At 37.8% G+C, this 12,670-nt stretch overlaps 2 protein-coding genes across 2 annotated transcripts; one reads left to right on the top strand and one right to left on the bottom strand.

Moving 5' to 3' along the window:
- Nucleotides 1-884: 884 nt before the first annotated feature.
- LOC134663804 (neuroguidin) lies at nucleotides 885-4,331 on the top strand. The gene is made up of 2 exons (XM_063520313.1): nucleotides 885-1,094; nucleotides 2,823-4,331. The coding sequence occupies exons 1-2, from the start codon at nucleotides 1,086-1,088 to the stop codon at nucleotides 3,711-3,713; spliced, it is 900 nt and encodes a 299-aa protein (XP_063376383.1). The 5' UTR covers nucleotides 885-1,085; the 3' UTR covers nucleotides 3,714-4,331.
- Nucleotides 4,325-11,702, bottom strand: LOC134663806 (uncharacterized). Its single transcript, XM_063520315.1, has 3 exons — nucleotides 11,373-11,702; nucleotides 4,977-5,106; nucleotides 4,325-4,563 (listed from the first exon to the last, which is right to left on the bottom strand). The coding sequence occupies exons 1-3, from the start codon at nucleotides 11,678-11,680 to the stop codon at nucleotides 4,327-4,329; spliced, it is 675 nt and encodes a 224-aa protein (XP_063376385.1). The 5' UTR covers nucleotides 11,681-11,702; the 3' UTR covers nucleotides 4,325-4,326.
- Between the last annotated feature and the right edge of the window lie 968 nt (nucleotides 11,703-12,670).

The raw sequence follows: 12,670 nt of genomic DNA, 5'->3' as shown, positions 1-12,670 counted from the left end.
TTCATTTGTGGAAATCATTCTCCATCCAGTGCCTTCAATAAAAAGGGACCAGATTAAAAAAGAATGCGCGCGAATTCAGCATATTGTAATATGCCTACTTGAATAATAAACTATGTTATTTTTATCATGTAAAATAAAATTGTTTATATATATAATGTTCTTTTATTTTATTAATCGACGTGATTCTCAAAATGTTCCGTTACAGTAGTACAGTAGGTAAATACAGCAGCACGTATCGCACATTTATCGATATCGATAAACAGTAGGTACTGGAAGTGTCGAGCCCTAGCGTTGTTTTTTTTGTGTTGGTAGTATTGTGTGGGTTTTTTTTTTTAACAATTATGGCCTGGATGCGAGATCTTTAAGCCTGTATTTGGTGTGTTGGGATATGTACGTTCATAATTCGGTTCGAGGATTGTTCGAGAGTGCCGACTCTTAAAACGTAGTGATTATATGCTCTTTGCCGCAGTCAAACTAAAGTACCACAGACCACAGCCAGAAAAGTAGACATAAAATAGGTGACATTTGACAATCATAGTCATAGACTATGCAGCGATTTTGCAGTGCAAGTGTTATTTATACTTCATAATTTCATGGAAGTTTTTCCACTGCGTGGGCCATGCTTGGGCTATCAAAATGGCTGTACACTTTTCTTGGTCCAACTTATTTGACTTCTATATTTTTGTGTTTGATTTTATTTTATTATTAAAATATATTTTGGTAGTTAGGTAAATAACCCTTCTCGCCTACAGTGATTAAAATTTACCACTTTTTCTACTGACGGAAATGGCTTGACAGACTATAGTTCCATAGACAAGAAAATCTGTGCACCTACTCAGATCACGATCACAGTCAAACAAAACTAAAAAATTTAAAAACATAAATCCATAAACAATTAACAAACACGAAGGTGCGCGTCGGTTTCACATTTTCTTTTGTTATATTTATAATAATTAAAAATAATTATTTTGTATATCAAATCAGATTTAGTACCTGAATGAATGTGTGCAGCAGGTGAAATAAGTATTTAAATATTTTCTTAACTTGAATTTTGGAAAGGAGAGGTTATTCTATCCCGCAGCAACATGGTTCAGGTGAGAAAATAACACAACTTTTTAATTAATTATGGGAGTATCGATTTTAAATTGGCCGACACTTAATGTATCCTTAAATATAAAATATTTCCGCAAGAAATCAGCAGATGTCGTTTTTAAGAAAATAATTTATGTTATAGTCATTCATTCAGTTTTATGGTTTTTGAAACAATAAAACAACCATAGGTAACTTATAAAATATACTCACTGTAAAGCTTATTAAGCATTTGATTATTTGGAAACTATGAGTCTGAGTGTACAGTACAGTAGGGTGTGCCCAAATCTGCATGTAAACTGCAATTTAGTGAAGTTTAATAAAACGAGTATGGGTATATCGGCACTACTCTTTTAAAGTTAGCACTACTCAAAGGTTGTCTGGGAGAAATGGGTGTCATTCTGAATCCCTAACAACGTTTGTCCTAAAGTCACTTGCTCTAACTGGTTTGTCCTAATGGGCACATGCCCTAACGATCAATTGTCATAACGATTATTTTCCATAATGTAATGGTTAGCCTAAGAATCATTTGACCTAAGCATTTATACCATAACTATCAAGATCCCTAAAGTATTTTACCATATTTTCGAAATCCCTAACAATGTTTGGCATAAAATAACATGCTCTAACTGTTTTGACCTAATGGCTATTGCCCTAATGATCTATTATCATAACAGTTACTTTTCCTATTGATCAATTATCATAACAATTACTTTCCATAATGAATGGTAACGAACTGTTGCCACAAAAGTGGGTTAGGTTAGGTTAGAACTGTGACCCTCGAAAAGACGAACTGCTGCCACAAAAGTGGGTTAGGTTAGGTTAGAACTGTGACCCTCAAAAAAACGAACTGCTGCCACAAAAGTGTGTTAGGTTAGGTTAGAACTGTGACCCTCGAAAAAACGAACTCCTGCCACAAAAGTGGGTTAGGTTAGGTTAGAACTGTGACCCCCAAAAAAACGAACTGCTGCCACAAAAGTGGGTTAGGTTAGGTTAGAACTGTGACCCTCGAAAAAACGAACTGCTGCCACAAAAGTGGGTTAGGTTAGGTTAGAACTGTGACCCTCAAAAAAACGAACTGCTGCCACAAAAGTGGGTTAGGTTAGGTTAGAACTGTGACCCTCGAAAAAACGAACTGCTGTCACAAAAGTGGGTTAGGTTAGGTTAGAACTGCGATCCTCGCAAAAATGAAATGCTGCCATTGGTTACATTGGTTAGGTTAGGAGGGAAATTTAAATTAGGACATACGCGTATTAGGTCAAGAAACGATAGGCTAAGTAAAATTAGGTAACATGATGGTTAGGATATATAATTTTTAGGCCTAACAATAATTAGGCACAAAAAGAATTATGCTACATAACATTAGGATAAATACCCAATATGGAAAGTGCCAGTAGGGAAAAACATATTAGGACAAAAAAAAATCGGCCAGTCGATAAAAGGGAAACCAAAATTAGGGTATACGAGTGTTAGGACAACTGATCATTATGACAAACAATATTAGGGAATGCAAAGATAGGAGAAAAAACTTTAGGGATTCAGATATAGATCCGGGAGAAATCATTTACGTAGTCTTATATTTGTATTTCATTTACTATATACTTTTATACTTATCATGCACTATAAAGAATATCTACTTAAGTTTGATCAATAGACATCGGATCAAAACCAGTCTTTTTGAGTAAACTCGTGATTTGTGCATGTGATTAACAATGTATACAATATTTTTTCAGGCAGCAGAAGAAACGGAGCAGCCTGATCTGCCACAAGCTGTCAATTTATTAAAAGAAATGAACATGAATGTACAACAAGTCTCACAACTTGTGGACAATATGCTACTTCGTGTCAAGACTGGAGAAATCACTACTGACAAAGGATTGAGTTTCTTAGAAATGAAGTACCAAATGCTTCTCAGCTACTTGATAAACTTGACATACATTGTATTAAGGAAATGCTCTGGTGAAAAGATTGACTCTGATCCATCGATTGATAGGCTCATTGAGATTCGAACTGTGCTTGAAAAGATTCGTCCTGTAGATTCTAAATTAAAATACCAAATTGATAAGCTTGTCAAGACTGCAGCAGTAGGTTCCACCACTGAAGAAGACCCACAGTCATTTAGAGCTATTCCTGCTAATTTAGTTAGTAAGATTGATGATGAGGAGGATGATTCTAGTGATGCCTTAGAAGATGATGAAGTTAAGAAGGATTCTAGTAAGACTAATATATATGTCCCTCCCAAACTGGCAGCTGTACATTTTGAAGAGAGCACATCCAGGGCTGGTAGTGACAAGAAGAATAAAGAGAGGTCAAAGAAACAGTTCCTTAATTCCAGAGTTATGAGTGAATTGCGAGAAGAGTATTCAGAGGCACCAATGGAAGTCACTACAGGGAATCATGTAAAGCACTCAATATCCAAACAAGAACAGGAACGGATTGAATATGAAGAAAATTACCTCACCAGACTTCCTGTCTCTAAAGCTGAGAAAAACCGCAGGAAAAAGTTGACAACAGTTGGCATGTTGGCAGAAGAAATCACAGGGACTAGTAGTAATCGCACCTCAACTAAACGTAAATTTAAGTCCAAGAAAGGAAAAAGTTTTAAGAGAAAGCGTACTCACTAAAGATATTTTCTATGATTTTTTAAGTTTAACTTATTCCGTTTTATATTTTTACATGTTTAGATATTATAGTTTAAGGGCTAATTTTTTCGAACTAGATTGACAGATTCGAAAAACAGGAGTAATTCTAGTAATTTAAGATACTTTGCTAAAAAGTAACTGCACTACCACAGTTCTTTATTACATTGAGTTCAAATAATGTAACAGGGTAAATTGATAATACCTACACATGATTTACATGCAAATACTTGCAGTGGCCTTATTATGTTAAAATAAAACAAATTATTTAATTTTGAATGCATAAATTGCTTTCTACATTTTTTAATTTGTCAATAATGAAGCTTTCAGTGATTTAAATAGTTAATATGATGTTGCTAAAATAGACTCAATACAAATCTAATATAAAAACAAATGCATTTAAATAATACGTAGATTTTTAATCATAGCAGAGGTTTGTTGATAATGATAAAACAACATTGTTAAAATGTATTACAAACAAATACATACCTACATTATGTTAAGTTAATACTTTGTTGGATTTAAGTTTTTTTTGTTGTGTTTTATTAATTTCATTATGCATGTTCTATTATTTTTTCTTGACATAAAGTGGTTTGAATTAAACATTTGTGTTGTCATTATTATCCAATGTAGTTTTAAGAGTTGGGAAGTCCTGGAGGCAAGTGGCGGGATCAAATGACTGGTATCGGAACAGCCTTAGCTGGCGGATGTGGCCGATGGGGGTGTGGGTGTCGAGACACTGGTAGTCCCCGCGCGGCGGCGCGGTGCCGTGGTTGTGCGTAAGGTCCGAACGAATGACGCGGTTCAGCAGCCATGGCGGTGTGGGCATTGTCAGCTGAAAGCAAGATTTATTTGGGCCATTCCAACATAATTACGTTATAAAGCTGTAACTCCTCAGCTTCTTTCAGATTTTCAGACTAACAATATTTTTGTCAACGAACGATTTTGGTGGTGGCTCTATTTATGCAATTGTTAGGCCTCATCGCACAAGTGCTTTTTCAACGCGCGTTAAAAAAGAGCTTGAATCTGTCCGCACGCTAAATTCGATTTAACGACCAACGCTTTAAGGTCGAAATCCAACAACGCTTGATAAAAAGCGCCACCGCCATCGTGTGAATAAATATTATGTTTGTGGAATATTAGGAATAACTACATACATATTGTATAGTAGGGTGTCATTTTCTAAAACAATTGAAATTTAAGTGGTCACGTTTTTTCATTTGTCAGTAACGGTAAATAGCGACTCACCGGTTTGAGTACGGACGGGAAGGGGTTTCTGTAATCGTCCTGATGTGTCGTCATGTAGTCCATCATGCCGAAATCTGGCGGGAGCTGGGCCAGGTTAGCTTTCTTCATCAGTCTGTTCCTACTTGGAGTACTGGAAATAAATAATAACTTTATAATTCAGATTCGGTTCGGTGTAGGTACATCTTGTTTTCTGAATCTAAATATAGCTGATCAGCCGAATACCTAGGTCAGCAGCAAATTAAAAAACTTGTACCGAGATTTTTTGAGTTCATCCACCACACATAATTGCCGGGCATGATACTAAGAGTGACACGAGGTAAAAATATTTTTAACATGACCGGGTAGGTACCTAACCCCCCAACAAACAATTAGGCGACACTTAGCACTTATTTTATCACCTAAAGACATAGGGTAATTGTGTCTGTTTGCCGTCCAGTGCCTGTTTCCGTCCACTTGGCGGAGTTGCTACAAAGAATTGCGGAAAATTTGAATAGAAACAAGCCTTCTCACACATGTTTGGATTTGTTGCAATCCATAATGTCTAAGCAATATTTTGACCAAAATAAAAGTGTTATTTGACAAATAGCGGCTTAAATAAAAATTATGTAAGTGGCGGCATTGCACCCAGAGCCTGAAAACGTCATTTTGCAAGAAAAAAAAAGTGTTAGCGGCAAATGTTCACGGTAAGTTTATTAATTAATTTAGCTAGTTTAAGTTACGTTATTGGCACATACTGCAACTTAAAAGTATAATAAACGCAATTTTAAGTGTTTTTTATAGTTTTTTCATAATAATCTTTGATAAATTTAGTGGACGAGTACTGACATACTAATTTTGAAAATATTTAGTTTCCGACCACACGGACGGTAACTGGAACAGCTAGGTGAGTATTTGTTATGGTCGTTTCACTTCAAAAGACTTATAAACTACTATATATTTTCTCTTAAAATGATGTTTCTTGCTTAAAGATTATACATTTTAGTTTTCGTCCACGATTTTGTCACTGTTGCTTGATTAAAATCATATTTAAAATACGTGGTCGAAAACTAAAAATAGCTTTGAATATTGTTTCAGTTTCCGTCCATGTACTATGAGTGGTGTAGACGAGATTTATTATTACATGATTACAGAGGGCGAAAATAGCAATTCGTGGATGAGTTTCGATTTTGTTCGACGAAATGAAAGAATTGAACTGAGTCCGACAATGAGACGATTCCACGAATTGCTATTCCCACCGGAGCATAGTGCTTTCCTCCAAATATGCGAGGAAATAAGTTAAAATAGGCAATTAATTATTTAAGCATCAAGCATTTCTCGAATCTTAATATAAAAAATGTCAAATACTTACGATTTTCCCTCCTTAATATTTAAAAAAAAAAGTAATGCAATTGTAAGAACGCGTATCCAGACTAGTCAATTTTTTGCCAATCTGATTAAATTGCCCGATCGAATCAGGACGTGCGGACGCAAACGACAATTTGGCTCGCCGAATTCAACCGCCGATAATGCCCGATATTACCGATAAAATGAGATGCAAGAATACTATATAATTTGTGACGCCAGTAGTTTCGTTCTGGGGTATTTTTTCAATTTAGAGGGCTCTAATATTACCATAAATCTAAAATTGGTGATTAAATTGGAGATTGACGCCAATTTCATCCCTGATCAAATAGGTCGATTTTATCATCCCGTCTGGATACCGCTTGTTTTGCAAACCAGTTAACCTTAAGCCCGCTCCACACTCGTGCGCGAATCGCGGCGCGAAGCCGCGAACGCGAGCGTGGAGTCGAGATCACAGATCTGCGAAATCGACTCCATAGTCGCATTCGTGGCTCCGCACGGCAACTCGCGCACGAGTGTGGAGCGGGCTTTAAAATAATTGAAATGTCTATGATTATTAAGCAGTATTTACACGATGTTACAAAATAGTCCTGCAAGAACGAGACATATAATTGTCTCCCTATCTCGCTCTATATCCTACAGCATGAACTGATAGCTGTACCAGGCCGTGTGGATGCTGGTTTAATAAGTATCTGTTTTTCGCTCTCACTTAAGCCCCGCATTCACACTCCTTTGTAGGCCGCCTCGTAGTCCGCCTCGTTGGGTAGGATTGTGTATGGGGGTTCCGTCCTACCGTTTAGCCGTTTGTAGGACGGTAGGAGTGTGAATGTGGGGCTTTATAAAACTGCGTCCTTAAAAGCCATCTCTTTCTCGCTCTCACTCATGGGTGCGGTTGTCTGTTACACGGCTTTAATGGACGTACATACGGCGGATCACCTTACACACGATCGAACGTACGCCGGACCGCAAGTCGCGGTCCGGGCGTCTGTAAGGCCAAGCGCGCACCACGACTTTAATTTTTGCGACACGATTTTAGAATCGCGCTTTACATTATCGCAGAAAATTCACTGCGCGCACTGCGATGAAAAGTCGACGATTTGTTCATTCTCGACATGGATTTCCCAGCCGCTTGTCGTGAAACAATATGCAATCGCTGTATGACTTTGAGTATTTATACCACAAAGGTGATCTCCTTCTATTTCTATAATTAAACGGTCAACATCTAGCGTCTCATCTTGTGACTCCATTAGAGAAGCAGGTTCCGATATGTTGACTCTTTGAGAGCGAAATGCCGACTGAGGTCCGGGGTGCGATTTTATTATCGCAGTGCGCGCGGGGCCATACAACTCCGTATGCTGCAATTCACTTTGTGACAATCGCGTCGCGAGCAGTTGCGGAAAAATGTGGCAAATCACAATTTTAAAATCGCTTCGATTTTTTTGTCGCATGTGCGCGCACTGCCATATAAACACATACGTTACATTTCTGCGACTAAATTATCGCGCGACAAAAAATCGTGGTGCGCGCTTGGCCTTAGTGTTAGAAATTTTAATTTGTTTTATGCTGTTATTAACATTAATATTTTACATATTACTTATCATAGATTCTTTATAAGGCACATCATACACGACACGAGCTGTTTTTCTAAAGAATTGCAGTGCCTAAATCTCTATGGTCAATTAATTAATTCAGAATGAACTCCCTGACGACTATGACCATAAGCCCCCTCCAGACTATGTGCGTGAATCGCGGGCGAAGCTGTCTGCGAAAATCGACGCCACACTTGCGTTCGCGGCTTCGCGCCGCGTTTCGCGCACGAGTGTGGAGGGGGCTATACATAGAGATCTTTTCCTACAAAAAAATAAATTATTGAATGACCATGCATGTATATTCAGACTCTGAATTTCTCAAATAATAATATAATATAAATAATATTATCTAAAGTTGATAAATAGATTGTATTAGATTGTTAGTAATTTAAGAAAAACAAGTTAAATATCTATTATTAATAAAATAAAAGTTGGTAGATGTAGGTATTATAATTATAACTGGTGTTTATCTTAATAATGCATCTGCATTAGTTTTTCCTATACATAAATTAACACAAGAAAACAAATAACTAATATATTTAAGTGGGTATTTCATGATAAATTTTATTGTCCAGCTACTCTGGCAGCTCCGATGAGTTGATGAAAACTAACGCAATGACCCTATATACAACAAAACTAAGTCGGTACTAGTAACGTACATAGCTTAAAATAAATGAATCCTTATTATATTGATATTATGTATTATAAATGCGAATGTAACACGCTACGTCTTACGTAGGCGAACAACGCGCGAACGCGGCGCGGCGCGGCGCGGTGAAATCAATCCTTTGATGCCCATAGAAGTGTCCTACGTAAGCGATCTCGTTGCGAACGCGGTGCGGCGCGATTTGCACGCGAATGTCAGGCGGCGCGGCGCGGCGCGGCGCGGCGGCGGCCGCTTTCGCCGCGCCGCGCCGCGCCGCGTTCGCGCGTTGTTCGCCTACGTAAGACGTAGCGACACTGTTTGTCAGTCTGCGTCCTGAGGAAGGAAATATATATAAATATTTATCACGAAAATAACTATTCTACGCAGTCAAAGTCGCGGGCAGAAGCTAGTAACTAACTAAGAATTATCTATATAACATAAAAACTAAAAATAAAGATAGGTATAATTGATTTTCAATGCAATAATGCACCCTACAGTACTTTTTCATACAGTGGACGAAAACTGACTCATACGTGGACGAAAAGTAGCTCACAGGCGGACGGAAACTGAAATAACCCTACTTTTTCAAAAAATATTTTTTATAAAATAAACCGTAAATATTATTTAAGGTCACGTAATATTAACCTAAAATAGACAATATGAGCAATACAAACAAATATAGCACATTTAAGTAAGACTACTTAAATATTTTTTTTTAGCATTTCAAAGTAGGCATCTCCTATAATTGGACGGTATCTGACACAATTACCCTATAACGGCTGTAGAATAGCTGTATACTCTAAGCTTACAGGCTCTGGTAACATCAAGGTCTTTAAGAGGTCCATGTATAGCTTTAAGATCCACAGTAGCCGTTTTGGCCGCTATAATGGATCTTAAGCAGCTAGTGTTATAGGTCAAAGTGAATTCTACCACCTTAACATCTATATGAGTAATAAACAGCTGCAATTTTCACTTAAGGTTCTAAACAGGCGATAAAAACTATTTTATAGCTCCGTTACTCGCAATCGCTTCTTAACTCTCTTGTCTCACTTACAGTCGAAAAGAGAAGTTATGAGTCACTTTTATAGATCATGTAGTCGCAGACGGGCGTTATTCAATACCTTAGTACATCTTATAGTGTTATTAGAGTCTTACTTACAACCTAAGCCTATAGCGCCATGTTAATATGACCGATTAATCAATAAGCAAAACAAAAACTGTTAATTAGAACGTAAATACTTAATAAAAATCGATACTTTTACTCAACATAGACATAATGTTAGTATTGTTGTATTTAAAACCGGACTTCACGTATATTGTGTAATTTTGCGAAAATTAAATACGGTGGACCACAATTTAAAAAATATAATATTCAGATAAATATGCAAAGGATCAGAGGCCCTTTAAAATTTTGTTAGTAGTACATATAGTTATTGACAGTGTAATTAATTTCGCCATCATAAATCCGCAGATAACACCGGCATCAGTGAACTAAAATAATTATTTGCTTTTATTTATCCGCCATTACATTTCACTTCAAGCTGTCACAGTGCAAGCTTACAAATAATAATACAAAATGGAAACATCTGCAACCAAAGCAGGCAGGGCTAAGGAAAAAATGTGCAATTACCTTCTTGAGTGTTACAAATATTGACTTTAAATGCTAATATACCATCTAAAGCTGAAAGTATCATCTATATAGCTCTACACTACTACTCAAACAGTTAGTAGTCGCTTATTTGGCACCCTTTTAAATCCTAAGTTGTTAATCAACGCTATTACAGCACTACTTTAGCGCTCTACTAATACAACAGTTTGTAGTCACCTATATGCAACCCATATAGCTCCTAAAGAATTAATTAACACTATTGTAGTTCCACTATACCGCTCTTATGTCTCTTTTTTTATCCGCTAACCCTACTGTAGCACTGTTATAAATCTTATGGTGATAAAATTTGTGCCCAATCCGGGGTTAAAACGGGGTTATAGCCGGCTATAACTCCTATTTTTAGAGTACTAACAACACCTAAAGAGTAAATAGGCGCTTATATAAATCTCTTCTAACCCTTAAATTTAGCGCCTAATGTTAGTTGGGCCGTTTGAGTTTTATTCTTAAAAAATCAGTCTTAATTAAGGCTGATTAAACAGCAGCATTAATTAAGGGCCAATTACATCCACACTTGCGAACGGGCCCCCTTATTATGTAAAACTACGTCCATAGTGCTGTAAAGATACAGCCTTATGTTTATAGGTACCTACGGTTTTTGGTATGTAATCTTTTTCGTACCTAAGGTCTTACCGCGAAAATCGTAAATCAAAATTTCGTTATCTGCCTCTAATAATGCTCTCTCAAGTTTCATGCATATTCGAGCGATAGAATCGGTGTTACCTAGCTACATGCCTATTATTACAAATGTGACTAAATTTCACGTGAATGGTTTGGCCATATTACATATAATAGGTACCTATGATAGGTATTTATAGGTACCTACACCTAATCGACTTACTAGAGACCGTTGCTCGTGCGCGCCTACTTTTAGGGTCGCCCCAAATATATATATCGACGCGCATTCGGCAAAAGCCGATAGGAAAAAGCTTTATGTCCGCGCAATAAGAGCGAAAAAGTCGTCGTTCGGCTCGGCTCGCATCGGCCGGCACCTGCCAACGCGTCGACGGCTTTTTCGCTCTTATTGCGCGGACATAAAGCTTTTTCCTATCGGCTTTTGCCGAATGCGCGTCGATATGTTTGGGGAGACCCTTAGGCAACTAAAATTAAATCTCTACCTACAGTTCGAGTACTTCGAGTTATTGTTAACTTACTCCGTGCAAGGGTAAGACGTGAAATTAACCAGCGGTTTAAACGGATACACGGGATCTTTCCTAGTAAAAACTTGGGCGAGCATGTGTCTTGTTTCCGTCATCCCTGTACCAATGTCCTGTGTACCCAATCGTTTGTAAGTACTCAAATGATTGCTCAGTTGATCCCGATACACATAGTTATCCTTCTTCTCAGCATTCAGGGCAAACTCCCAGTGCGCTACTTTGACTCTAGGCGGCTGATAAATGTTCTTAGAGAACAAAATCTGTTCGGGTTTCTTTTGAGTAGCGTGTTTACTCCACTTGGTCATTGTCACAAATTATTGGATTAATACCTGTTGTAAAATAATGAACAAAATCAAGTTATTATTTGGGCTGAAATTAAATTCTGTGGAAATGTCAAAGAACTGTAATCTAAACGTCAATGTTCCCCACATTAATATGTTAAAGGAGGTTAGTTGCATGTTTGATTTGAAGACTTTGATGTAGGTTGTATACATATCTAGCTAAAACGCGCGCACACTATATAATTATATGCATGTTGCTTGCACAGATTGTGACTGTTAATGCCCTTTCCCTTTATTTTACATAGCATCAGGGTCCATATTTTGTATAGATACCTAATTTGATTTCTACCAACATGCCTAATTGAAAAGAGTTGCACATGTCCTACAGGCAGTAATAAGTACCGTCTTTACCATAAGGGCACACGCGGCGGGGCCCGTGCCCAAAGGACCCCCATCCTTAGGGGCCCCGAAAGACATACAGTAACAGTATATTTCAATACCTACCGATAATAAATAGAAGGTCATTGTAGAAAAATGTCAGTTTAATTAGCTTTCTTTACTTTCCAAAAAGGCCCCGAACTCTTATGTGCCCAAGGGCCCCAGCATAGTTGAAGACGGCCCAGAACTGGTAAGTATTGTAAAAAAACCGGGCAAGTGCGAGTCGGACTCGCGCACGAAGGGTTCCGTACCATAATGCAAAAAAAAAAAGCAAAAGAAAAACGGTCACCCATCCAAGTACTGACCCCCCCCGACGTTGCTTAACTTAGGTCAAAAATCACGTTTGTTGTATGGGAGCCCCATCTAAATCTTTATTTTATTCTGTTTTTGTAGCGGCAACAGAAATACATCATCTGTGAAAATTTCAACTGTCTAGCTATCACGGTTCGTGAGATACAGCCTGGTGACAGACGGACGGACGGACGGACGGACGGACAGCGAAGTCTTAGTAATAGGGTCCCGTTTTACCCTTTGGGTACGGAACCCTAAAAACAGGCCATGTTAACTTCGGCTTGT

Source organism: Cydia fagiglandana, chromosome 4 (genome assembly GCF_963556715.1).
Source record: "Cydia fagiglandana chromosome 4, ilCydFagi1.1, whole genome shotgun sequence".
Taxonomy (NCBI): Eukaryota; Metazoa; Arthropoda; class Insecta; order Lepidoptera; family Tortricidae; genus Cydia; species Cydia fagiglandana.
Note: the sequence above shows the minus strand (reverse complement) of the source record. Positions and strands in the feature narration are given on the sequence as shown.

Bases quoted from the DNA above. Each gene is read 5' to 3' on its own strand.
- LOC134663806 (XM_063520315.1), bottom strand. From the start codon at position 11,680: ATGACCAAGTGGAGTAAACACGCTACTCAAAAGAAACCCGAACAGATT. The intron at 5,107-11,372 runs GTAAGTTAACAA...ATTTATTTCCAG, and splicing joins ACGTCTTACCCTTGCACGGA to TACTCCAAGTAGGAACAGAC. The intron at 4,564-4,976 runs GTGAGTCGCTAT...TCTTGCTTTCAG, and splicing joins TCCCGTCCGTACTCAAACCG to CTGACAATGCCCACACCGCC.